This window comes from Aplysia californica, unplaced genomic scaffold, assembly GCF_000002075.1.
Source record: "Aplysia californica isolate F4 #8 unplaced genomic scaffold, AplCal3.0 scaffold00052, whole genome shotgun sequence".
NCBI classification, from domain to species: Eukaryota; Metazoa; Mollusca; class Gastropoda; order Aplysiida; family Aplysiidae; genus Aplysia; species Aplysia californica.
Window position 1 is genome coordinate 1,885,484 of NW_004797322.1, and position 26,165 is coordinate 1,911,648.

Consider the following 26,165-nt stretch of genomic DNA (forward strand, 5'->3'; position numbering starts at 1 on the left):
GGGCATTTCAGATGTTTGAAGATCCCAAGCTACTCTCTCCTGGGCAGCAAGCGGTGGCGGTCCACTTAAAGTAGGTCTGCATCTTGGAGACATTTACAATGTTCTCCGTAGATGTGCCGAAAATAAGTACACATTTGGGCCAACTGATGACGACAGAGGAGTGGTTAGAGAATTCATTGCATTTTTAAGACTTCTGAAGGTGATCCTGATGCTGAGCAGGTGAGGGTGAATTTATGATGGGCTTTTTTTACACAACTCATGGGCGCTCAATTAGTCATAGACAACATAGAATTAAGGGTAAGATAACGCCTCATCATTACATTATTACACAGTGCATTCTCATGTACCAAAATTTCTTAACAGAGTTAGGTTTTTTATTTTTGCATTTGTAACAGGCATTGATACTCCTTATTATTATAGTAGAGGGTTTTACGGCGCTCAAAACTACAAAAGGTCATATGAGCGCCAAGGGGTGGGTTCAACAGAGAAGACTTATTCTGCTCACCTCTCTAGCTTCAACAGCACAAGGTCTGCTTCGACTATCAAGGCACCCCGGAAATAGCGGGTCACAAGAAAGTGACAAACATATAAAAGAAGTAGAGGAAAATGACAATTGTAAAGATCAGGAAAGAAAAAGCAGCAGTTCCCTGTTGTAGATCAGGCACAGTTATGAGCGTGACACGAATCAGCCCATTTACAATTCTACTGTGCTTGAAGGAGAAATGTCCTCCCTTTGGGAATGGCCTAAAGACACTACAGTCAGTGGCACTGCCCTGGGAAGATTTGATACTCCCTTAGGGGCAGGGAAGACAAAATGCAAAAACAGAAGCAGTATACAACAAATGATTTTTCCCTTCGAGTGTTCACCTTTAGGTACTCTTTAAAGCATGGTGGAGTCATCTCATTCACATTATGACAGAGCAGCAGCCCAAAATATTCTTGAATGATCAATTTCTGCATTGTCTCCCAAAAGTTCCAAGTCACAATTGCAGACAGTGTACCTCGAAATTGTATTTGGAACCACCATTTAAAAGTAAATGTGCAGAAAGTAAAAGACCTGCTGTGAGGATCGACCTATTTAGCATGGAGTTCAACCAAAACATTTTTGCATTCTTACAGCCAGAAAAAAAACAATGTGACATTTGAGTACCAAACAGCATGGGCAGTTCACAAAGACACAGCGAGGCAAGACAAAGAAATTAACAAAAAGATAGCCTTGGAAACCCAAACAAAGGAACTATTAGATAGAGTGAGCATTGTCAGCATGGATCTTCAATGTCTCCTGTTGAGTCCCATGCCCAAAGCCTCCTCTCTGTACAACCGAAAAAGTTAGCTAAGCACAACTTTAGTGTCTACAACATGGTAACCCGGGGCATGAAATGTTATGTCTGGGATGAAGGAGAAGTTTACTGACTTCTGATGAATTTTCATCTTGCATAATAGACTACATTCGTTCCCTTGCCAAGACAGGCAGAATAATACTGTACAATGATGGATGCCTTTAACAAATTAAAAATGACATACTAGCCAGTGTCATTTCAGCTTTAGCTCAAGAGCTCAACATAACAGTCGAACAAAAACACTTCACTCAGGGACACACCTAAATGGAGGTCGATGTGGTTCATAGCATCATTGAGCGATCCCTCAGAAACACTTTTATACACTTACCTTCCAACTTTGTTAATGTCTTCAGACTGGCATATCAAAGCCATCAAGTAAGATACCTAGACCACACTTTCTTCCGCAAATAACCATCAGTAGGAAAATATTCGATCATTCGTAGAAAAGTCGGGACGCAAAAGTGGGTGACATACCAACGCTCCACTATTGTACAGCAGACAAGAAAAGTGCCTCGACATTTTCCATCTCAGATGCTGCGGCAAGATCTTAGGCATTTCGTTGCGTGACAAGGTTACAAATGTAGAAGTGTTGGCCCCGGCAAACTTCCAGAGCATGACAACTATCCTGTATTTAAAAAGATTGAGATAGCTGGGCTATGTCAAGAGAATGGATGACAACCGGATTCCGAAGCAACTTCTCTATGGAGAACTTGCCCAGGGAAAGAGACCAAGAGGAAGACCAAAATTGAGGTACAAAGACAACTGCAAAAACAGCTTATCTGCACTGCGACAGAATCTGCGCTTCAAATATAGGAAAAATTAGCCATGAAAGAAGATGCATGAAGACAACCTTGAGACCATGTTAAGCTAAACTGACGGTCTGCATAGACGAAAAGAGCCATATATATATATTATTCCTTACAAGGGGACATTAAACACAAGCTTTCTTTCTATAATTACTTGCAAGACATGCCCAAACCACACAACCACATGTTATCAAGCACTACTGCTCCTGCACTACACTTGCAAAGAAGACTTAACACAAGTACAAAATACCAATATTTACTGAAGTCGAAAAGAGTAATTGCGGCTCAGACCCATGTCTTTCATGACATCTTAGAGCATGATGCGGAGGAGTTAACTTTTGGGCATTTAAAGTTATGGCATCATCTCAAAGCTTGTTTATTTGTCTTGTTTTTGGAGGGAAAAGTACCCATATAACTAGAACACAAGTTGAGATATTTGCAAAAGAAGGAGGTTAGGGTCTTTGACTCACTTGTCAAAAGACGGGGTACCCACCGCGCAGACACCTTATTAATGTTAAGATGGTTATGGAGAATCATTTCAATTGACCCTACACTGATTCCCGCTTCACTTGAATTTTCTTACCCAGTATGTCAAGGTATTATAACGAGGACATTTGTCACCATAAACTTAGACTACTTCCTGAAAATGTCTGAAGGGGATTTTCCTTGCAAGTGTAAAACTTGATATCTGAGGGATATTCAACAGGCTCCATGGCACAGCTTCAGAAAAGAAAAACCAAACGTTTTTGTGCATGGTTTCATTGAACACGCTGACTAGTGCTTTATTATTGTTGGATTTTCCCAAAAATTAGCATGGTGTGTTCCAAAGAATTTGTCTAAAGGCTGGCGAAATTTCATTACTCTACCGTGATTCTTTCATACCCAGACCAAAGACTTATTTAACCCCCCTCGTACTAAGGGGATCACAAAAAATACCTAGCCAGTTATCTCACTGCAAAAACATCTTTTCACGAGATGACATATTATTATATCACCCTAAAGATAATGCCTTTACCTTCTTTTTGTATCAGTTTCGAAGTGTATGTATAAACGTGAAAAGAATGAAACAATTTTTTCTCCCATCTGAAAAATTTTGCTGGGACATTTTATTATCTGGCCAACGATAAGCATAATATCTTGTCATGGACTCTGAGGAAAGGAATAACTATGGGAGCAGAAAGACCACCACCACGTCACCTTTCCATTACAATATTGACGCCCATTCATGGCAATGATGACAGCCTAAAATAACATTAAAAAGCCAAAGAAAAAAATTCCAACTCACCCTCTCCAGCATGCCCACCATGTAGCGAGTGTCATTGAAAGCCCCAATCTCCTCATGACAGCGCCCATACACTATGGCCATTGCTTGTAAACACATACACTTCATGTTGACCTTTGGGGTCAGCAAGAACCGGTGGTACAGGTCATTGAAAAACTCATAGCTGAAACACATGAAAAAGACAAAAATTAGTCAAGAGAAAGTGATGATATGATTTATAATCTAGCAGAATATTGTCACATCACTCATAGTTATTCATTCCATGTGCCAATAAAGAGTTTAAGCCATGGTTTTTAGTCTTATATCCTTTCCAATTGAAGGTTCACATGATTTTACAGTATCTTTTCTCTTTGCATGCCTATCCACTTAAATCATCATCAGACTCCAGGGCCAAAAGTACAGTGGGTACAATTACTTAAAACTAGAACAGAAAAAAGTAAAAAAGGGAAATGACAAATTGGCTTAAGTTTTAAAGAATGACATTCCAGTCTAAAAGACAGATTGGCATCACATCAGTACACTTTTGCACAGATGTTAAAATGCCCTCATCACTTACGACTTCTTTATGGCACTTGTTTCCTCTGTGGCCTCATCATCATCTTCCTCAAGCAGTAATCTCAGGTAGTAGTCCCCTGGTGATGCATTGTCATTGATTTTTATACTGGTCACAAATCAGTAAAATACAATAGTAAAATACGGAATAACCCACATAAAATAATGGCGTTCTAAGGGAATGCTCACCTTGAAAGGTGCACAACACAAAAAGGTTAAGGTGCAGAAATACAGCTTCCTATCATCTGCACAGACATGTATCAAGGCGCAGTGGAATCAGGCGTTCGCCATTTTTGGGGCATAAGGAGTATTTGGTATCATCTTTAATCTTTTTTATTTGTCTTGCTTTTGATTTAAATAATTATCCATCTATATTTAATAGAAGTTGAGATATTTGCGAATGAAGGAGAGGGGTGGGGGGGTGGGGGGGTGTGTGTGTCACTTGTTTCCCGAGGTAAAATTTGCGAGAAAATGGCTGCCAAAGTCATGTAACTTCTATAGCTTGAAAGTCCTTGAAAATTGAAAATTTACGTATTTTGTGCCATAAATCAAGGTTTTCCAGTAAAATTCATATGGAAATGTAGTTCAATATGGAAGGTGTTGAGCCAAAAAATGAAAATTCTACAGAAAATGGTTTACTGGAGGAAAAAAAGCTTGTTTCTTCGATTTCATTATTTTGACGAGCACCTGATTTCACCATGATGCCTCACATATGCCTTTTTAAGAGTACCTCGATCAATGATATATGTTGTTCATGTTCCAAGAGCTCGATAATATTTGTGTGAGGCTCTGAGATAACCCGTCCGATGGTGCAGAATTTTATTTTGAGATATCGGCGAAAATAGGCCCTGGACTTCATTTTTATAGAAAACGAGATTATTTGAAACTAAGAAAGATAAATCGTTCTTACATAAAATGTTTCAAGGAGAATCCGTTTTAAAATTGTTAAAGAATTATTTTTTAAGACATATCGTCGCCGAATTATGCCAAATTCCTAGACAAACTCAATCGGATGGACACTTTCTTTTCACAGGAATCCCAACATATTATAAACCAAAAGAAAGAGAATTTTATTGCCGTTTCGGGAAAACCAAGTGCAAATGAATTTCAAAACATCACAAATAGTTACAAGAGTTGCGCATCTTCTAGATTCACTTCTGAAAAGGTTATGAGTGCCATTTAACCTTCTTCTGTTCCATTTCCTGCCTTTCAAACCAAATGTGAACTGTTCCTCATTGAATTTAAGTTCTTTGTTCTGCTCTGCAAAGTATTTTTTTTGTTTTGTTTACAGTAAGTAAACTGCAAGTTTTTTGTTTCCAAGTAATTGAGCACTATTGTTTACTTAATTTTAAATTGTTCCCAAAGTAAACAAAACTTAAAAACCAGTTTTCTCAAAACTTCACCTTCGGACCCTTTGAATTTTAAAATGCCATAACTTGTCACAGAATGCTCGATTGCACTCAAATAAAGTGCAAAATGCTCTGGTAAGATGCGCCTTTCAAAACGACATGCAAAAAAGTCACTTTTGAAAATTTGCACCATGTGAAGGGTCTTCTCAGAGCCACACACATTTGTCAAAACACTTTTTTAATATTCTTTATTTTCCTCCACGTTTGTCTAAACAAATCATAATTTAGCATTGTCGACATCAGAATGTCTAACGAAATAACCAGACAAGTTACAATGTCCGTTCTTTATTATGTCTCAGTAGCAGAAATTTATAAATACTAAGGGTGCATTAAATGATAATTACCGTAAGTACAACAATACACCTAAAATTTTAAGTTGAAAAGTACCATGAAGTTAGCCTGGCCATAGCGGCAACAGGAAGCTGATCCCCCAGGACCCTAACGTGATTAGGTGCTTTGGGGGGGGGGGGGGGGGGGGGGCTCTTCTCACTCAACAGAATAACCAGAATAAACAAAAAACAAAGACAGTCACAGTTTGTTAGCCAGAGTAAAAAGAAGCACATCGAAACAACGACAGACAAATAAAGAAACAACAGTGGAAAAGAACAAAAGAACCTGCAAATTCACCCTCCAACCATGAGCGAACAACCACAAGGAACAAGAGAGAACAGCCAATAGGAACAAGAAACCATGAGAAAAACAAAACAGAAATAATGTACAAGGGAGAACAGAAACAACAAGCAAGGGGAAAATGCCTAAAGAAGAAAGAGAAAACAACGGCAAGAAACAAGGAAACAAAAGCAATAATTGAGAAAGAACAGTCATAAGAAACAAGAAAGAACGGTCATAATAAATAAGAGAGAACAGCCACAATAAACAAAAGTAAACAGAAATAATAGAGAAATAATAGCCACAAAGAAACAAGAGAAAACAGCCAAAATAAACAGAAACTATTACCAATACATGAGAGAGAGCAGTTACATTTCATACACATTCCAAAAAAAGGTATTAAGTAATAAGTGTAATATACCAATAATGTTTTGAACTGAAATACTTGGGACATCTCATTTCAACCCAGTACAACATTCACCTTATGAAAATTACAAAAGACTGTTGCTAAATCAAGTCATACCACTTTTTAAAAATCTACTTTTCACTCATAAAAGCTTGTTCTCCAACAACTTTCAACAGCTAAAGGGTCACCAAACAAACACCAATGTCCCTCTATGTGTGTAAAGGAACCCTGAATTCTGTCAAACCACATTTGTATATTAACTATGAAAACTTAGTACTTAAAAACCACCTACCTTTGGAAATGGTCCTGAAACCCATAACCAAGAAGTCCAACCATGAAAAGTGGCTTGTAAAGCAAACATTTTACAGCTAGATTAAATACAGCCCCTCCCCACTCGCAAATCGGTCATATTATACAATCTGTAGAAAAGAAAAAAAAGGAGAGGCAAATACTAAGGAAAAAATAATATATTTTAAATAATAACAGAAAAGGCCATACCAATTTTGATCTCATCTGCAAGGCAATGGTAGGGCACCTCAAACTCTGTGTGGTTCCAACCAACAATGAAAGTGGCCCCAAGCTCTTTGTCCACATTGAAAGCCCTCATCTCATTCTCTAAGCTCTCTCTCAACTCCTCTCGGGTCTTGTAGTTCCAGATCAGATTCGGTTTTGCGTGATCCTGACAAAAGTGGAATGTTTTGAAATTATTTTTCAAAACTTTAAAAATAATTGAATGATTGGGAGGGGGACCTTCAATCCAACTTGGCAAGGATACTGGGTGCAGCAACAAATGACCACTTTATATTGGCCTTTAAGTTGGGAGCAAAATTTTGAAATTTACAGGGCTGTATCCCTCAAATGTCTAATTTCAGGTAGATTCAGGGTCAGTTTCAGGTATTTTGGCCAAAAATCAGATATAGCCTGTTCATTTTTGTCTGACCACAATTAACGCAAGATAAAATCAAATCGTTCTATTTAATTAATCTTCTCAGATTTTTGGAAACAGGTCTTAAAGTTGGATGAATAACAGAAACTAATAGCAAATTCGTAAAGGTTTCTACAAACTAAGGTTCGAACACGTTTCCTGCTAGCCCAAAAGAGAGAAAAATAATAGGCAACCTACAGCTTACACCAAACATTAGTCTTAGATATTTACAAAGTTGACCTATTTTAAGAAACCGAGATTTTAACGTATGTATGTGTAAGAAATACATCTTGTCCTAAGGACGAGTGAGCACTTTTCAAGATGAGTGGCAGGTCTGTTTTTATCATGTTTCTGCACTATTATTCACAAGCTGTGTGTTTTGACTATCACTGTCATCAGGCCAGTATCGGAGAATCTGCACGGTAACAAAAATAAAAGTAGGACTTCACATTCCTGATCAAAACTGCAAAACTAACACAACGAATGCCACTGACAAAAACTGAACTTACTGACTTTATCAGAACAAGAATTCAAACTATGGAAGACTTTCAGTTAAATATTTTCAACTTCAAAGAGTACACTTTAATCGATGAAAGAACCTCTCACCTGATTGAACTGATAGTAGAAAAGGGGCCAATTGGCCTCACTTTTAACCCTCTGGCGTCTCTTCCTCAGCACTATGGGCTTCTCATTTTGCTGTTGCTGTTGAAAGTAAGAGGAAAGAGATGGGATGAGGTGTGTGTGTGTGGGGGGGGGGGGGGGAGCAGCTAATCAATTAAGTCAAAGATCACTTTTCAGCTTTAATTTCTTGCGTAGTTGCTGTGGAGTGGTGAACAAAAGTGAGTGAGCAAGATGTCATCCACAAGATTAGGACAACAGCAACACTGAAAAAGACCAGAACCTCGACCAACCACCCACTGAGTTCAATTCTTTTATGAACAAATGGTAGACAAAATAACCGCCCCTAAAATACAAAAAGAAATAAATCTAAAACATATATTTATGTTTAACTCCTTATCTCCAACAAGCCTCTTCAAGCAGCTCGAAGTCGGAACAGCTGTGCCGGTGAGCCGCTGTTAGTGGTTCGGGCACATTCCTTTATGACTTCCTACATCAAATTACTTTAGCCAAAAACAGGTCTCTTTTATCTGGAGTTCATTAATTAGATGAAGAATTATCAGAATAGAGTCACTTGTTTTGATTTAATGAACAATTTAGTGACATCATCATCATCATCCAGTGCCAGATCGGCGATCATGGTTCTCCATTCGTTCCTTTGCTCGGATGCTCTCAAAAAAGCTACGTTTCTCTGATCTTTCCCTGTTACCCATTTGTTTAGGTTCCCTAAGTATGTTGTTCTGGCCTTCCCCTGCCTCGCTTACCCTCAACTTTGCCAGGGAGAGCTAGATGTTCAAGACCCTTACGTCTATGCGTCCCAAAAACTGCATTTGTCGTTTCCTGATCGTTTTTAACATTGAGCGTCCCACCTGGGCTTCATCAAGCACTACCTCATTTGATTTCTTTTCCTTCCACGATACTTTTAGCAGTCTCCTAGGAAACCACATTTCTGTAGCTTCTATTTTATTTTCACCGTCTTTAGTGATTGTCCAGCATTCACAGCCATACAGAAGGGTTGACGAAACATAGCATTTCAGAACTTTCATGTTAGTATTCATTGAGATGTTTCCATTTTTCAGGATTGGGCTCATTTTATTGAAATTAGCCTTAGTGACATATATGTCATTTTAGATTTCATACCAAAAGCTGCAAAGTTGGTTTTGCCCCTCGGAAGGAGTTATAGCAATATGAACTTTATGTCATGGTCACATACAAAGAGGTAAACAGGTTTTTGTGGAGCAAAATACAAAATATCTATCCATTTCCTCTGTTTTTCTAAAGTCTTCAAATCTTCCTCAAAGCTGGATTCAAATCACAAATGCTCTTCTCTCTCAAAAGAAATATTGTTCTCTCAAAGTTAACACCAACCTTGCTTTTATCAAGCCCTACGCGAGACCTCCAGTGCTGCAGCAGGTTATCAATCTTTTTCTCCAACATCAGTAACTGTTGGTTGCGCTTGTTCTTGTTGAAGTGGTCCTGTAATCAGAGGTCAGGAGAAATGTAGACATATGTGAAGCAGCGTGATGAAATCAGGCGCTCGTCAAAATACAGAAATTGGAGAAACAGACGTTTTTCCGTCAGTTTGGGAATTTTTATCAAATTGTTATTTTTTGGCTCAGCCTCTTTTATGTCCATATAAAAACACATTTCCATGTGAATTTTGCTGAAAAACATTAACTAAAGGCTTAAAATATGTCATTTTTCTGTTTGCAAGGACTCTTTAGCTATTGGAGTTATCCAACTTTGGCAGCCATTTTTTGTTAATTTCACCAGGTGACCTCACTTCCTTCAATCGCAAATATTTTGAGTTCTATTCATGATAGATGAATATTTATTTCATTGGAAGCAAGGCCAATATATCAGTTTTCAGATGAAACCAATAGCTCCACAAGCCCAAAAATTGCCGAACGCCTGATTCCATCGTATCGAGACACATATGTAAATGGAAAAAAAAGACTCTAACAGAGAACAGCAAAATAATAAAAAAACAGGATAAGCCTTGTTTAAACTTATTCTGAAACAAACTAAATATAGCTATCAGAAAGACTTATAACTGAAAAATCTATTCAATTGTACAAAATCTATTCAATTGTACAAAAAAAAAACAATTTACGAAGAGTCTTGGTTAATTATTTTTTTGTACAATAGAGTAGATTTTTCAGTTATAAGAGATAAAACACAGATATGTGTCATAACACTGTGGAATCAGGGGATCGTAGATTTTTGGGCATACGGAGTTAATGGTATCATCTTAAGCGTTACCATTTGTCTTGCTTTTGGTGAAAAAATTATCCACCTATCTTCACTAGAAGTTGAGATATTTTGGATTGAAAGAGGTGGGGGTCACCTGGTTTCAGAGAAAAAATGAAGACAGAAAATGACCGCCAAAGTTTGATGACTTCCACAACTTAAGAGTCCTTCGAAACTGTAAATTTAATAATAAATAATAATTGCATTTATATAGCGCATATCCATGCTCAAGAGAATGCTCTATGCGCTTTACAACTATTATTACCCCAGCAGACCCTCTGAGAACACTCAGAAACATTCTCAGCTTCCGTGGAAGCATGCAGGAGCAATTTACATTTTTTGTACCTTTAATCAACGTTTTTCAGTAAAAGCCACACAGCAAATTGTTTTTAAATGGACATAAAACGTATTGAGTCAAAAAATGAAACCACGAAAGTTTGACCAAAATTGCAGAACGAGACGAAAAATGCCATTTTCTTCCATTTCAATATTTTGACGAGCATCTAATTTTGCCACACTCCCTCACATACTATATATGGATAAAGGACAGGTGAAAAAGAAACAAACTATTAAATTTACAGAATGACATTTACTCTTCAGTTGATCATAGGAATGCAAAGATCAGCAACAGGGAAAGTGGAAAATTAATATAAAAAAAGGAATGAGTCCAATTACAGAAAGAAAGACTAGACACTGCTAAATCAGTACAAGACCAAATTTTGAGAGTACCTGAGCTAACTTGACATTATCTCTGATGTGCAGTCGGTCAGTCTCAGACATAGGGACATCATCTGCTGAGTCCAGGTAGGTAAGAAGGCCACTAGGCTGAAATACACCATGGGGGATGCACAACAAAGTGAAATCAGCTAGGAGACATAAATATCAGGTACTATTGTCCTGAAAACCATTGACCAGCGAAGCATCAATAGAGCAATAGTTAAGGTAACAAAGGAAGTCACTTGCTCCATTCGGACGTATAATGTTCATCTATTGCACATTAGGCATGATGTAACTCGGCATGAAGGAATCTTGGCATGGGAAAGAGATTTACACCATTACATGGTTCCGAATTTTGTAAAGTCTTTTTATTCCAATAATCATTATCGCAAAAGTCCGCAATGCTGTGGATGGTGAAAACCCACCTTGAAATGTCACTGATGGATGGGCTTCTACTTATTGTAAGCTGAATTTTCTAGAAGCACGGAGATCGTTCGTAGAAGAAACCAACCACCAGAATGTTAATAATAGATGCATGAACATTGCAAAATTTCATGGGGGCTCTCGTGGCCTAGAGGTTAAAGTGTTGGCCTCTCATTCAGAGGTCCCGGGTTCGATTCCGGGTAGCGACCGAAAAATTTTCTTCTCTAAAATTGTCTCCTTTCACCTCCTTTCCTGCTCTCTAGAAATGTTCTGTTGTCTGCTTTCATTTCCACTTTCTGCCCCCACCCCCTCACCTCCTTTGCCCCCTCCTCTGGGCTCCTCTTTCTGCAGCCTTTCTACTGCTACTCCTTGGCTCCTCCTTACTGCTGTCTTTCTGCCAACCCCTGATCTTCTGGTAGGAAAGATCTACACCTAGCCTTCTCGGACAAGGGCGAAAAATCTCAGAGGGCCCGTGTGCAAGTTGTGCACGTTAAAGATCCCTTGGTGGTCTAAAATCGATAAGAGTAGGCTTCGGCTGCCACCCGGGCAAAATTCCAAATTTCCTACCAACTGTAAATATTAGGTGCGTCCCGCGCGCTCATATGACCTTATGCAGTTGCGAGCGCCGTAAAACACTTTACAAAAACAAAACAAACAAAAAATTTAATGTTTTTAGGTATAGAGATGATTTGTCAACCTAGGATCCAATTTGACAATACTTCACAATGTGGATGAAATGTAAAACTTGATCATTCATAGCTTACCAAGATTCTCTTCAGTAGACCCATAGCTGTAGGGTGTCCAGTCACCCACAGGCCCACTAAGTGACGACTCAGTTGTCTAGAAACAAAAGAAAACTCCAGCTATATCAAAACAGTATCAAATTACTGACTAAAAATCGCAAGCTTGTATCAGTCCACACAGAACTACACAAGCCAGGTGGTAAAATATAGATATACAGAGCAGAAGTGCCATTCTTTGTAAGATACGGTTGCCTCCACCTAAATGCACACCAAACAAAGGCACGCTGTGCTCAAACGTATGTTTCCGTCATATGTTTTTTTTTAACTATCAAATTTAGACGTGCAAACATCCTTTCCTCTAAACGCACGCTCTGATCCATGAAACACACCAACAGGTAAAACTTGATAAAGGAAAATTTTTGCTCCAACTTAGTACAACTTACACAGCTGGCATATAAAACAAGTTCAAACAACCAGATATTTGACAAGACTGCCCCTCATGCAGAACAAAGAAAGTGATGGAGAACGTTAACTTGTCCAACTGTACATGGAAACATAGGTCTAGGACTGGAAGAGTGATGTCTTTTGATTGGTCACTCGAAATGCATCTTTGAGACAAGGTTTCTAACTGGTGTTCGGGTGACTGTCATGTTCAGTAAGGCCTATGAATATGATGTGCAACACGAGTAAATGTAGAACACAAGATAGGCATATATAGGATTAAAGATTTAACAAGTGATCAGCTGCGCTCAAAGAATTTATGACGTACTTTTTCAACAAATCACATGAGAAAAGTCTCTCAAAATGTCTGATGTCATCTATGCATTTACCAAGTTGCAATCGATGATGGGCAGTCAGGAGTAGTCCCTTGGAAAGGCTGTGGATTAGCACTCTTACCTATGACTATCACCAACAGCTGCTTTTTTTCACCCCTTTTTTAGACATGACCTCGATCGGGGAATCCTTTGCAAAACAGTGTCACGTTTTGTCACAGTACATGTATCAGCAAAAGTGACCCCTCCCCCAAAGGCAGGTCACCAAAATATCAAGGAAATGAGACGGTTGCATCCCTTTTCCTCTATGTATGGGTTCACAAAAACTCACGCATCATGGAAATGCATGTTTGAGAGTTTTCTCAAGCACTGTGCCGTTAGGCAGAGACAACTGTTTTTCAATTCATTCGCAGTATGTAAAGTCGCTTCCAAAACAATTGAAGATAGAAAAGAAACTTACTAAAGGGTTGTGGATTTTAAAAAAAAAAAATTAAGGTGAGTACTATCTAAATCTGGGATTCTGTAACTTTCACTGGTGGCAGACAAAATATAAGGGAGAATTAACACTTTAAAAAAAAATCATCTCATGTATCAAATTGAATAAATTATATAAATGGTATTTATAATACTGAATAACAGCGTGTGGAGTATTAACTACTGAAATGCGATGAGGGAAACAGACAGAAGAATAGAACGTAGAATGAGTCCAAAGATGAGCCAATCACTGGACATATGAATGGATGGACTGTAAGATGGAATGATGGATGGACAGATGGATGGATGGAAAGATGTACAGCTGGACCGACTAAAACATGGCACAAAAAGGAATAGGCAATTATTTTAATGTGAAACTAAAAAGTTTCCAATTTCCAATTAAAATTTCAAAGGAAAAGGAGCAAAATGAAAGACAAGAGAAAATAAAAAGGGGACTTGAACAATATCAATTGTATTATGACAAAAAAGAGATGGCAAACCGCATCTACACAGATTTCAGTTGTATGGGCAGCTGAATGAACAAATGCCTAACTTATTGTAATATTTACAAAAGCTACATCCTACATTAGTTTACCTGTTGGTAAGCATCCTGCTGTCAATACTCTGTGTGAACATGGCTGTGTGAAGGTGTTTGGGAAGGGCACCTTCAGAGAGAGACAAATCCTGCATCTTGGCAGCAATCTCAGCATCACCTTCCTATCAAAAATTAAAAACCCCACATGATTGATACTCAAGTCATTGAGCTGTACTTTACAGTGTCCCAGTACCATAAAACAGGAATCTTTTTAGGAAAAGGTTTTGATAACAATATTGCTGAAAAAAAAAGATTTTGAAAAAAGCACTACAGTGCCCAAGAACCATCCTTGACACAAAACAGATGTGGCCTCATTGTGAAATCATGCATTCGTCAAATAAATGAAATCAAAGAAACTCACATTTTTCTACCTGTTGGGCAATTTTCATCAATTTTTGTTTTGTTTGGGGTTCAACACCTTTCATGTCCACTTTTTATGTGCATGAATTTTACTTTAAAAAACGATCAAAGGCACAAAAATGTAAGACATCGCAGCTTTGGAAGTATCCTAACTCTGACGGCCATGTTCTCGCTAATTTTTACCACTGACACCAGATTACCCCCACCCCTTTCATTCACAAATATCTCGACTTCTATTTGAGATAGAAGGGTATTTTTTTTTCATCACAAGCAAGGCAAAAGAACAGGCTCTAAGATTGAGCCAAAAAATTGACAAGCACCTGGTTTCACTGTGTCAAGACCAGACCTGCCACTCTATTTTCCAGGGGATTCCATAAAAATGTATATCTATATATACCTGTATAATATGCCCTGTGTGTGTGTGTGTGTGTGTGTGTGTGTGTGTGTGTGTGTGTGTGTGTGTGTGAGTGTGTGTGTGTGTGTGTGTGTGTGTGTGTGAGTGTGTGTGTGTGTGTGTGTGTGTGTGTGTGTGTGTGTGTGCGTCTAAGAGTGTGTGTGTGTGTGTGTGTGTGTGTGTGTGTGTGTGTGTGTGTGTGTGTGTGTGTGCATGTTATTATTCTTTAATATCCTGAAGCATCACGTCAAGCACTCCTAGTTGTCTAACCCCCCCCCCCCCCCCCCCAAGTCCTGAAAGATGTTTAACCTGCGTGCATGCAGTTAAGTTGATCCCGTCAACTAACAGTCCCCGACACACGCGCAACTCACACGCTTAAGTCATGGCATGTGATGTGAATGCGCAATAACACTGACGGGTCTCGATGGTGGGCCCGACTAACCAGAACTTCAACAAATCTTGTTTTGAAAGTAACAGCAGAACTACGAATAATATTGATCACTTAAATGACGCAACTGAAACAGTCATCAGGCCATTACCGTAGAATTATGAGTGGAAACAAGCGAAAGTTGACCTTGAGAATGTCCCAGGTCGGAATACCAAATCATATAGTAGACATAACACGTGCGAGCAAAGATCCAACACAACTTGGAATGAGTCAACTACTAAATCCGGCATTACCATTCCCGAATTCCTGCTGACAAAAAGTTCAACGTGCGCTTCCCGTGACAGAGAAGAAAGTAGAGTACGTTTAATTTTCGAAAAATCCCGAGCAACAGACGAAACCAAAAAATCGAGATACACGGGATTGAAATCGGGATAATTGGCACTCTTGAGAAATGGGTCAAAACATCGGGATATCCTGATTAAATCAGGATGAGCGGCAGGTCTGCAAGACATGATTTGCGAATGGCAAATGCCTCATACAAACAGCCTGCTTCTTTTGATTGGATAACGTGCCCAAAGTATTAATGGTACTGCTGCTGAAACAGGACTGCTGGTGGCTGAATGGACAACGTAGGAATGGCATGTCTTCTCTTCTGCCAGATCTATCCAGGATCTTTTCATCACCCTTGTTTTTTGAGTAAGCAACGCGAGCTGCTGCCCATGGCTTTAATGTCCTCCCAACTCTCTGAGTTCAAGCTTTCATGATGTGCTTGCAGATATCATGGTACCACAGATGGGGGGCGGGGGGGGGGTGTCACCTTAAGGTCTTTTGCAAGAGGTCAGTTCAGAGTGGAAAATGACTTAGACTTAAGGAACCCCGAGTCTTCCACATAAATAACTCTCATGGCCAAGTCAGTGTTGTCTGAATGGCATGTGCACGGAAAGGAGCTAGCACAGGCAAAGACTTGAGTATTGGGCATTTGAAGCTCCAGCTGAAGCCAGTGATCATGTGGTGAAGGTACAACTTCTGAAAAGTGTTCAGCTTCTGCTCTTGCCTGGCCTAGTTTGTTCAGGAGTTATTCCAGTAGAGGACGGGGCTGACAACACAAATGTTTTGTATTGCCTTTTTGGCGGGAACCGTCAGCTTGGGGTTCTCCTGAATACATTGGCCAGTTGTTCTAGGGTTGTTGCAGCCTCACCAATCCGTACATTATATAGGTACAAATTACAGCTGATGTTAGTGGAACTACAGTAGGTTCAGTATTGTAACATTTCAAACTGACAGTTGTAAATGGTGATGACAGGTGGTGTGTCCATATCCTGGCCCAATATATTGGTCTCTTTTTTTTTTGGTAAGTGTTTTTACGGCGCTCGCAACTGCATACGGTCATATGAGCGCGCGGGACACACCTAATACTTTTAGTGGGTAGGAAATTTTGAATTTTGCCCGGGTGGCGGCCGAAGCCTGCTCTTATCGATTTTAGACCACCAAGGGATCTTTAACGTGCGCAACTTGCACACGGGCCCTCCGAGATTTTTCGCCCTTGTCCGAAAAGGCTAGGTGTAGATCTTTCCTACCAGAAGACCAGGGGTGTGGCAGAAAGACAGCTGAAAGAATGAGTCAAGGAGTAGCAGTAGAAAGGCTGCAGAAAGAGTCAGGAGCTCAGAGGAGGGGGCAAAGGATTTTTTTATCTTTTTTTAATCAAGTAGTACAAAGACAGGGTTACCTACCCCAAATTTCCCATTTCAAGTAGATTCAGGGTCAATTTCAAGTATTTTGTTGGGTTGTTAAGTTCTGTCTTCAAAAATTTTAATTGTGAATAAACAAGCACTCGTTTCTAGTGTCCTCAAATAAATGAGCAAATAAACTAATCACATACTGTATCGAAATGTGGGTGGGCAGAAGCTGATTGGTAAACCTCAAAGATGCATTATTCCCTGCTCTAGACGCTGCTCATTTGTGACGTTATGAACAAGCAAGCAAATGAGCCGACGACACATATCTTGCTGGCTCATTCATGATGTCACACTGCAGCCCCCCCCCCCCCCCTCTAAAAAACAACAACAACAAAAAACACCCTGTGTGTTGATCTTTCAAGAAACAACACACAAATCTATGGAAATAATGATTCTTTCTCCTTGGCATCCAATGCCCTCAACCAATCTTCTCGTTTCTCGATTCCATATAATGAATCAGTAGGTCTAGATCTACGCCTATTCAGCGTTTGCTCTGACACTTCACTAACTCAGGATTACAAAGCTCTAGCTCTAGCTGACATTTTCGGCAGTTTTGAGTTAATAAGATCATGAGGTCTGAAACCATATTCTACCTGCTCTATCGAAATCGTAAGATTATTCGGAGTCGTTATCAAGATTTTCAAAGAATGCATTCGAAAAAGCTTGGCAAGGTGTAAAACTCAAAATCTTTGACATTAAATTTCTTAAAACTAGGCACTGAGTAAAAAAAAAAAAACCCACGTAATTTCGAGGTAGCGACTTGTTAGGCCTAGCCTGTCGCACATCATGTCTATGAATTGCAGTCCCATCAGCTCCCGATGTGCCAAACCCAGGGTGATCAGCGATACATCTTAGGCAGATAATGAATCAGTATCGAGCACTCACTACAGCACTGGTATTTAGGCCAAATAATCAGGTAGTACAAAGACAAAGAAGGAAATAAAAAGATGAACACTACCCCAGTTTAAGTAGTTACCATCGAGCAGAGCCTGCTTCTAGTAATGTTATTATATTTTTAAAACGTGTGTGAGTGTGTGTGTGTGTGTGTATGTGTGTATATGTGTGTGTGTGTGTGTGTGTGTGTGTGTGTGTGTGTGTGTGTGTGTGTGTACATGCCTGTGTGCGTGCGTGTGCTTTGATGTGTTTATAGGTATACATATATAATTTAATGCTTCAAATTTCGAATGGGGAGCCCAGTATACCAGTCTATGAAAAAAAAAAACGTTCGCTGCGCATCGAAGTGATGGTTGCTTGGTGTGGCTACTCATATAGCCTAACGCTTCAAATTTTGAATAGGGCAAGGGGAGCTCAGTGTGCCAGCATAGTATAATGCAAAATCATCGGCTGCATTTCAAAGTGATGGTCTCCAGGTGTGACTACCACAGAATTCTACGCTATTAGAAGCGGAACTCCCTCTTCGCGATCGCCGATTCGCTGTGAGGAATTGAAACTAAAACATGGCGGCCTGTTGAGGGCATCTTTGGCTGCGCCGCACAGCGAGGCTTTGCGTTGCTATGCACGCTGATGCTAGTGGTAGGGCTTGGAAGACACCCTACATCAGTATTTTTAAACTTTCTTCGAAGAGGAAATATAGTGAAATAGTCTAGTACATTTTTATTGCCAACAATATGTCATAATTGGAAATGTTACAATGTTTTTGTATTTGTATTGTTGGTTTGTTGTTTTTTAAAATGATGGGATGGGATCTAGAACTAGATAGATCTAGATCTCAAGATATCTAGATCTACTAAAGATCTTCACAATCACAATACACTTGATAATAACACTAATTATGAACATTAATTCTGTTGGCAAAATATTTAGATATAGTCTTGATTAGTACTAGATCTACGATAAGGCGACGCTGGCAGTAACATGCTCACTACAATAATATTGTCATTAAGCTTAAGGCCATCCAAAGCAAGCAAAAAAGAATAATATAAGCCTTTTCTCCAATTTACTAGAAAGAGATAAATAAATTTAGCTTATATTGAGGAAATGTATTATTTCTCACTTTAAGAATTCATCTGTGTTTGCATCAGTAGTGTGTACAACAACATGCTTTGTTTAAAGCACGTGCGAGTCTAACAAATACAAGAGTAGAGATTAGAGAATGTGTCGGTTGCACATAAAATACATAGGCCTATTGTACATGCTGCCAAAAACACAAAAATGCAGAAAAGGCCTCAAAATATTGGTTTACACATAAAAGCCAATAATGCAAAACAAAGTAAACAAGAGTGGAACTGGCATATGTTTCCTGAATATATGTTCAAAGTCATTTTCTGTATGTTGGGAGTGTGATTTCTAATGCATGAATGATAGGTTCATTTAGATGTAATAATGAAGAAACTTGTGTCTACAGTCACAACAGAAAGAGTTCCATGGCGAGTGATCACTGGTCAAGGATTTCAGAGCTGTGTGCATTTTGAGAAAAATGTATCCCCATACCCTGGATCACATGTCGAGGGGATGGGCTTGTCCCCCTGTAATCCCCGCACACAGTAAACAAACACATATTTTTGAACACGAATAAGAAAAAATAAGTGGTCTCTTGTTACGGATCAAATTGAAGTCATGTTTCAATTCGATTAATTGATAAAAGTGCGTATCGCAATGCGTTGGCTACCCCTGCCCTATAGGACTATGCTATTTAATAAATACATTCGTCAGACCTGGAATCTTTAATGCCCGCACACAGTAAACAAACACACATTTTTGAACACGTATAAGAAAAAATAAGTGTTGTCTTGTTACGGATCAAATCGAAGTCCTGTTACAATTCAATTAATTGATAAAAGCGTGTATCGCAAGGCATCGGCTAACCCAGCACTATTACGCTATTTTATAAATACATTCGTCAGATCTGGAATCTTTAATCTTTAATTTTTAATGCCCGCACACAGTAAACAAACACACATTTTTGAACACGTATATAAGAAAAAATAAGTGTTGTCTTGTTACGGATCAAATCGAAGTCCTGTTACAATTCAATTAATTGATAAAAGCGTGTATCGCAAGGCATCGGCTAACCCAGCACTATTACGCTATTTTATAAATACATTCGTCAGATCTGGAATCTTTAATCTTTAATTTTTAATCTCCGCACATAGAGTAAACAAACACATTTTTGAATACGTATAAGAAAAAATAAGTGTTGTCTTGTTACGGATCAAATCGAAGTCCTGTTACAATTCAATTAATTGATAAAAGCGTGTATCGCAAGGCATCGGCTAACCCAGCACTATTACGCTATTTTATAAATACATTCATCAGATCTGGAATCTTTAATCTTTAATTTTTAATCCCCACACACAATAAACAAACACACATTCATGAACACGTATAAAAAAATAAGTGGTCTCTTTTTACGGATCAAATTGAAGTCTAGTTACAATTCAATTAATTGATAATAGCGCGCATTGCAATGCATTGGCTAACTCAGCATTATACGCTATTTAATAATACATTCGTCAGATTTGGAATCTTAAATTATATGAGCCCGCGCGTGGAAAGTGAAAGTGAAAGGAATTGAAAATGCTTTCAAAAACAATTATGAAAGTAACATAATTAAAGTAGGACTACATGTGCTTATAAAGGCCCAAAAAGGTGTATGGATGCGGAAATTAATGTTTCGGATGAAAATAATACACTATCTCTACTACTACTACTGTAGCATGCGGTCAAAAATTTGATGCGCAACTTATTATCAAATATCTAGGCTACTGAACTATCGAACACCTAGATCTAGATTCTCCTACTTTTACACAATGACTTAGATCTATATCAATTCGTCTTAACCGATGAGTATTTTTTTCAAACATTTGTACACATCTATAGGTTCTATATTATTCTAGAAATTTCTTTAAAGAAAATTCTTTAATAAATACTAGCCAAATATTTCAACAACAAAAACCCAGTCAATGGTTTCTACAGATTTTTAAAAGGTTTTTAGCTGGAGCTAAATCTCTTTTAAAAGCAAGTCCGTCCTTTTTTCTACTTCTGCTGGCGACATAAAGTTAATTATTGAACGCATGTTTTGAGAACATTAATTAGATCTAGATCTAGTGAAAAAATATGTTCAGTGTAAAACAAATTTCTTGTAACAAGTTGTGCTACTAAAAAATTACGTAGGCCATATATGCGTATGCAAAATGTGTGTGGGAAGCTAGAGGTGCTGTGAACAATCCCATCCGTGTTACGATTTTTTTCACAGTTCTGTAGATCTTTTATATTTATAAACTCTCTATGTCTGCTGTTTCTCTTGTTGCACCCAAAAACACAACAATTTAAAACCTTAATTCCAATCTCTAGTTGCACAGTGAATTCTGTAACTCAAAATTACAAACTGGACAGTAAATGTTCCATTTTTCACTCGTTTGTAAAAGCCGCTCTTGCTTTAAAAGCACTATAGGGTTACTTCCGAAAACGATAAATCGTGCCCTCAAGACGCCATTGTTTTCAGTCTTCAATTCCTCACAGGTCACGTGGTACAGTTCCCGTTCTATTAGTGTAGAATTCTGTGGTGACTACTCATAATAAGGCTTAGCAGTTCAAGCACTTCAAATTTTGATTAGGGCAAGGGGAGCTCATTGAGCAAGGCAGCGTAGGCGTAAGCAAAACCATTCACTGCGCTTTGAAACAATGGCACATTGAGTTGAGACTAGTGTCTCTTAGTGGCATGTTTTATATATATTCTCTCCTGTTACCCCCACTTATCACTCTTCCCCGTAATCATCAACTACAATGTATTGCTGAATTTACCACAGTGAGTAGTTTAATATATGTTCTAATTTTACTATGGGTTGAGAAAATAAGACGAAAATCCATTATTTAAAAAAAATCATACAGCATTCGAATGGATCTGTCACACTTTGAATTGCTGCGAATGGCGCAAAAATCTTGAATGTTGAACAGTAGAATCCAATGCTCACAGCTCTACTAGATGCTCGATACTGATTCGTTACCTGCAAGTGCAGAGGGTGTTCTAAAAAAATGAACCAACCAGTTTGTGAGCATTGAATTAAACAATTCATTAATACCACCTGCAAGTTTACAAAAGAAAACATCAATTTTACACCTTTGCAGACTTGGCGTATCGACCAAACTAATTCATGAAAATTTACACTGTTTGTAGGGTAAGAATTTAGTGAAGGGAAAGATAAAGTTTTTGATTACCCACATTCTCGCCACCAAAATTTATCTGTGATTGAGAAAATGGTTGAAGCATTGGGCAAGAATCCCATACCTCTATACGAGAACTTAGAGTTGGTTTGGTTGGTGCAAAATATTATTCCTTTAGAATTACATGTTAAAAAGTGTGTGCCAGTTGGATGGCTCATTTACTAACCAAGGAGCATAAAATGCGCCACAGAATTGTTCAATGTGTTTGAATGCCACGGGCCCAAGCAACACTTACAGACATTGTCTTAGGAGACAAAACATGGATTCCCTCTTTTAGAATTCTAACAAAACAGCTGGAATGTGCATGGACAGATGAAATATGAGACAGGCATGTTGTTTTGCATCCACAAAGAGGTTTTTAAGGCCGTACTCAGTAGTCTTATTGCCGTTGTTATCATGCCATGTAATACTATTATGACGCTTTACTCCTTCTTACTATGTACAAAAGATACTTCTCTGGTTAAAAAATGCTGTTGATGAGCAGAGACCAAAGATAAGATTCTCACACAATGCTCCTCCACAACAATGCAATTCCCCACAAAGCAAAGGCCACGACTCTGTATATATCATGTATATATGTGTGTGTGTATATACACACACACACACACACACACACACATATATATATATATATATATATATATATATATAAGCCAAGATACACCAAACAAACGTGTATATATATATATATATATATATATGAGCTTTTGCCAATAGGTGGGTACCTAAAATATAGCACAGATGGTTGATTATAAGGTTTTGAATATTTCGCTTTTTACTTGACTTTTTCTATTCATGTATATCTCCTCCAACAAAAACAAGTATTTACAGACCTATAGATGGCATGCTAAGCTGTGTAACTGGCGTTACGTAACGTCTTGAAGTCATATTCTTTCGGACATAACTATGATGACACATTGTACATACAAAATTATTTTAACACTTTCCTTTTTTCAAACATAAACGTGAAGAGCATATAAAATGGTGAAGATCACATATGAGCCTTTGCCAATAGGTGGGGTTTTCTTCATATACCTTACAAAATCCGTTCCTATTCCAATAAAAATGGTGCTACAGCTTTGAAAACTGTATATATTATGTTGTGCTTAATATGGTGTTTCAGCTATGGAGCATAGAAATAGCAGTCGCGCTATCAGAAGAAATTTAAGAATTATTTTTAGTTCTGAAATCTATGTATTTTTAGAATGAAAAACATGACGCGTCGCTGAGAACTAATTTCGATTCCCTGTGACTTCGTTTCTATCAGCCATTTTGGGGCCCTGGAATGAGCATAATATCGTTCAATGTTTACTCTCTGCCCTGACTGATTCCGAGGCTGTGACCGTACGTTATTTTGCAGAAAACGGAAATCCCGCGACGCCTCTAGCTCTGTCATCATTTTTTATGTTCGAAAGAGCCAATCAGAAAACAAGAAGTAATACGGGTGGAGGAACGTGCATTGTTCCTGTCGATCCATTCAAAGCGTATTGTTGTGCGATGTAAGATGGCCAGAAGAATAACGATGGATGAGATGAATCCATTTAAGTTTTTTATGTCGTCATCAAATCTAAACATGTTACAGTTATGTTCGTAAATTTAAACCAAGTAATGGTTAACATCGCATAGCGTTCCAATGGTCAAGTAGTGGTAGATCTACATGCTCCTCCTCCTCCTCCTCCTCCTCCTCCTCGTTCTCGATGACAGCAGCTAGACAGTCAGTCCGATGTCGCGTACAAACTGTGTAGTGCGCTTCAACTCTGAAAGACTGCCATAGAGTTCTCTCTCAAGGGGAGCCACATTCTGCCACGTCTGTGCGCGAAGGGTGGCGTAGCGCGGGCAGTGCTGAAGGATATGGTTGGCATCCTCTTGGTCGTGTCCACATTATATGTTCCAAAATGGAGACAAACATTTATCCACTATCATGACTATTTATGTGTCATTGTGGTTATGTTCGAAAGGTACTTGGTATTTTGCATTAGAGTCATAGTAAAATGTGAATTAAGTGACATTTTTTCACCATTAGCATGAATAAGTCGAACTAAATCTCCTGAATCTTTGTTTGCCAAAATTTCAACAACAAAAAATGAATTAAAATATAAAAATGGAAAGTTTTTCATTTCTTTCGGACATAATTATGATGACACAAATGCAAACACAAAGACATTCAGAATTTCTTTTTTCCTTGATTTTATATATGCTCTTCATGCTTATGTTTGAAATAAAGCAATGAGGAAACTATTAAAATAATTTTATGTTCCGTAAATTACATTCAGGGTTTTATTCATTTTGTGTCATCATGGTTATGTTCGAGAGATATTAGATATTTTGCAGAGATTCATAATAAAATGTGAATAAAGTGGAATTTTTTCATCATTAGCAAGCATTGTTAGTAATGTTAGTCAAACTGAATCTTCTGAATCGTTGTTTGCCTACATTTTCATAAAACAAATTAAAATATGAAAACGGAAAGTTTTTCATTTCTTTCTGATATAACTATGATGACACAAATGCAAACACAACGGTATTCAGAATTTCTTGTTCCTCTGATCCTCACCATTTTATAGGCTCTTCATGCTTATGTTTGAAAATTAAATCAATAAGAAAACTGTTAAAATAAATTTGCATGTACAAATTCTACAAAAATGTTTCATCATAGTTATAATTTATGTCCGAAAAAATTTGACTTGACGTTACGCAATGCCAGTTACACAGCTTAGCATGCCGTCTGTAGGTCTGTAAATACATGTTTTAGTGGAAGGAGATATACATGAATACAAAAGTTCAAGTAAAAACGAAATATTCAAAACTTTATAATCAACCCTCTGTGCTACATTTTAGGTACCCACCTATTGGCAAAAGCTCATATATATATATATATATATATATGTATATATATATATATATGTATATATACAAAAGCAAGGGATCCAAGTATTGCCTCATACAGCCTTTAGTCCTAACTTAGTTTCCTGTGACACTTGGTTATTTCCAACTCCTAACAATGAGCTTGCTGAATGAAAGTTAGAACATATTGAGGACTTAGAGCTGTAAATTTTTATCTGTGAAGTATACCGATAGCTGACTATCGCTGTGTCTTCCAGATGCGACTTTGGAGGCTGCACGGCGTCACTTTTCACCCGATTCTGTTACTTTTAGTAAACGTGACTCAGCAGTCAGCCAGAGCTCCCCCGCTCAGGGTCACTGGGCTAATGAGCCGTGGATGGACTTTTTTAGTGCCGGTTGAGAAATTCACATTTTTTAGGGGATCTATGTTTGAAACGATATATCTTCTTCCCTATCCCACACAGTAAACCATTACACTGATGTTCTAAAAGCTCAATGTCTTAAGATTTATTCTGCGTTAGAATGGTTAATTTCTGTGCCTTGGTTTTTGTTCTAGACAAGTGTTTGTAGAGTTGTAATATTTTAGTTACATACTTACGAATAAATGATTGTTTATTTAAAAACAGCTCGACAGATCTCTCCAAAATCTGTGTTAAACTGACTATGAACATCCTGTCTTTTACCATAAGAAATCTTAAATCTGCGCAGGTAGTAATACTCGAGTTTTAGGGAAGAAAGGTTCACATCTGCATTTTTGGGGGTAAACATTAAACCACAGATGCTTTACCATTAAATCAGAGAAAGATACTCTGCATTTGATTATGAATTATTATGCTGTGTCTGTGGAGGCCTGCATAGGTCTACAACCAAGTAAGATATGCGATTTTTTTTTTTTAACCTACAAAAGTGTGTAAATACACATAAACGTTTACAAGGAGGAATTACTTCTTAGCGAACTGTGTCAGATGGATAAAGTAGCAAAAATACAACTTTCTATTATCTGCGCAAATACGATCTTTTCGGAGTATCTCCATCGATGTTATGTTGCTCATATTCCAAATGCTCGACAGCTTTGTAGAGCCCTTTTTTCATATTGATTTTTTTTCCATTCATACATGTCCAAAAAATTCTACAATTTAGCATTGCCGACTTCAGCGCCTCTAACGAAATAACCAGACAAGTTACAATGTCTATTTTTTCTTGAGTCTCAAGAGCAGAAATGTGTGCTTTGAGTGCATTATAAAATGATAATTACCATAAATACAAGGATACATCTAAAACTTTAAGCTAAAAAGTACCAAAAATCAAGTCAGCCCAGACAAGAGCGGTGACGGGGA

The 26,165-nt window shown here is 38.1% G+C and overlaps 1 protein-coding gene across 2 annotated transcripts in view; it reads right to left on the reverse strand.

Moving 5' to 3' along the window:
- LOC101847707 (dnaJ homolog subfamily C member 13) overlaps window positions 1–26,165 on the reverse strand; it is a 336,952-nt gene that overhangs the window by 181,686 nt on the left and 129,101 nt on the right. For both annotated transcript variants that reach the window (XM_005092779.3, XM_005092778.3), the window contains exons 18-25: window positions 13,923–14,044; window positions 12,102–12,177; window positions 10,927–11,022; window positions 9,316–9,423; window positions 7,936–8,031; window positions 6,903–7,083; window positions 3,985–4,060; window positions 3,432–3,591 (exon numbers count right to left, since the gene is read on the reverse strand). In XM_005092779.3, coding sequence (XP_005092836.1) covers window positions 3,432–3,591; window positions 3,985–4,060; window positions 6,903–7,083; window positions 7,936–8,031; window positions 9,316–9,423; window positions 10,927–11,022; window positions 12,102–12,177; window positions 13,923–14,044 — 915 coding nt within the window. The remainder of the gene's footprint in view (window positions 1–3,431; window positions 3,592–3,984; window positions 4,061–6,902; window positions 7,084–7,935; window positions 8,032–9,315; window positions 9,424–10,926; window positions 11,023–12,101; window positions 12,178–13,922; window positions 14,045–26,165) is intronic.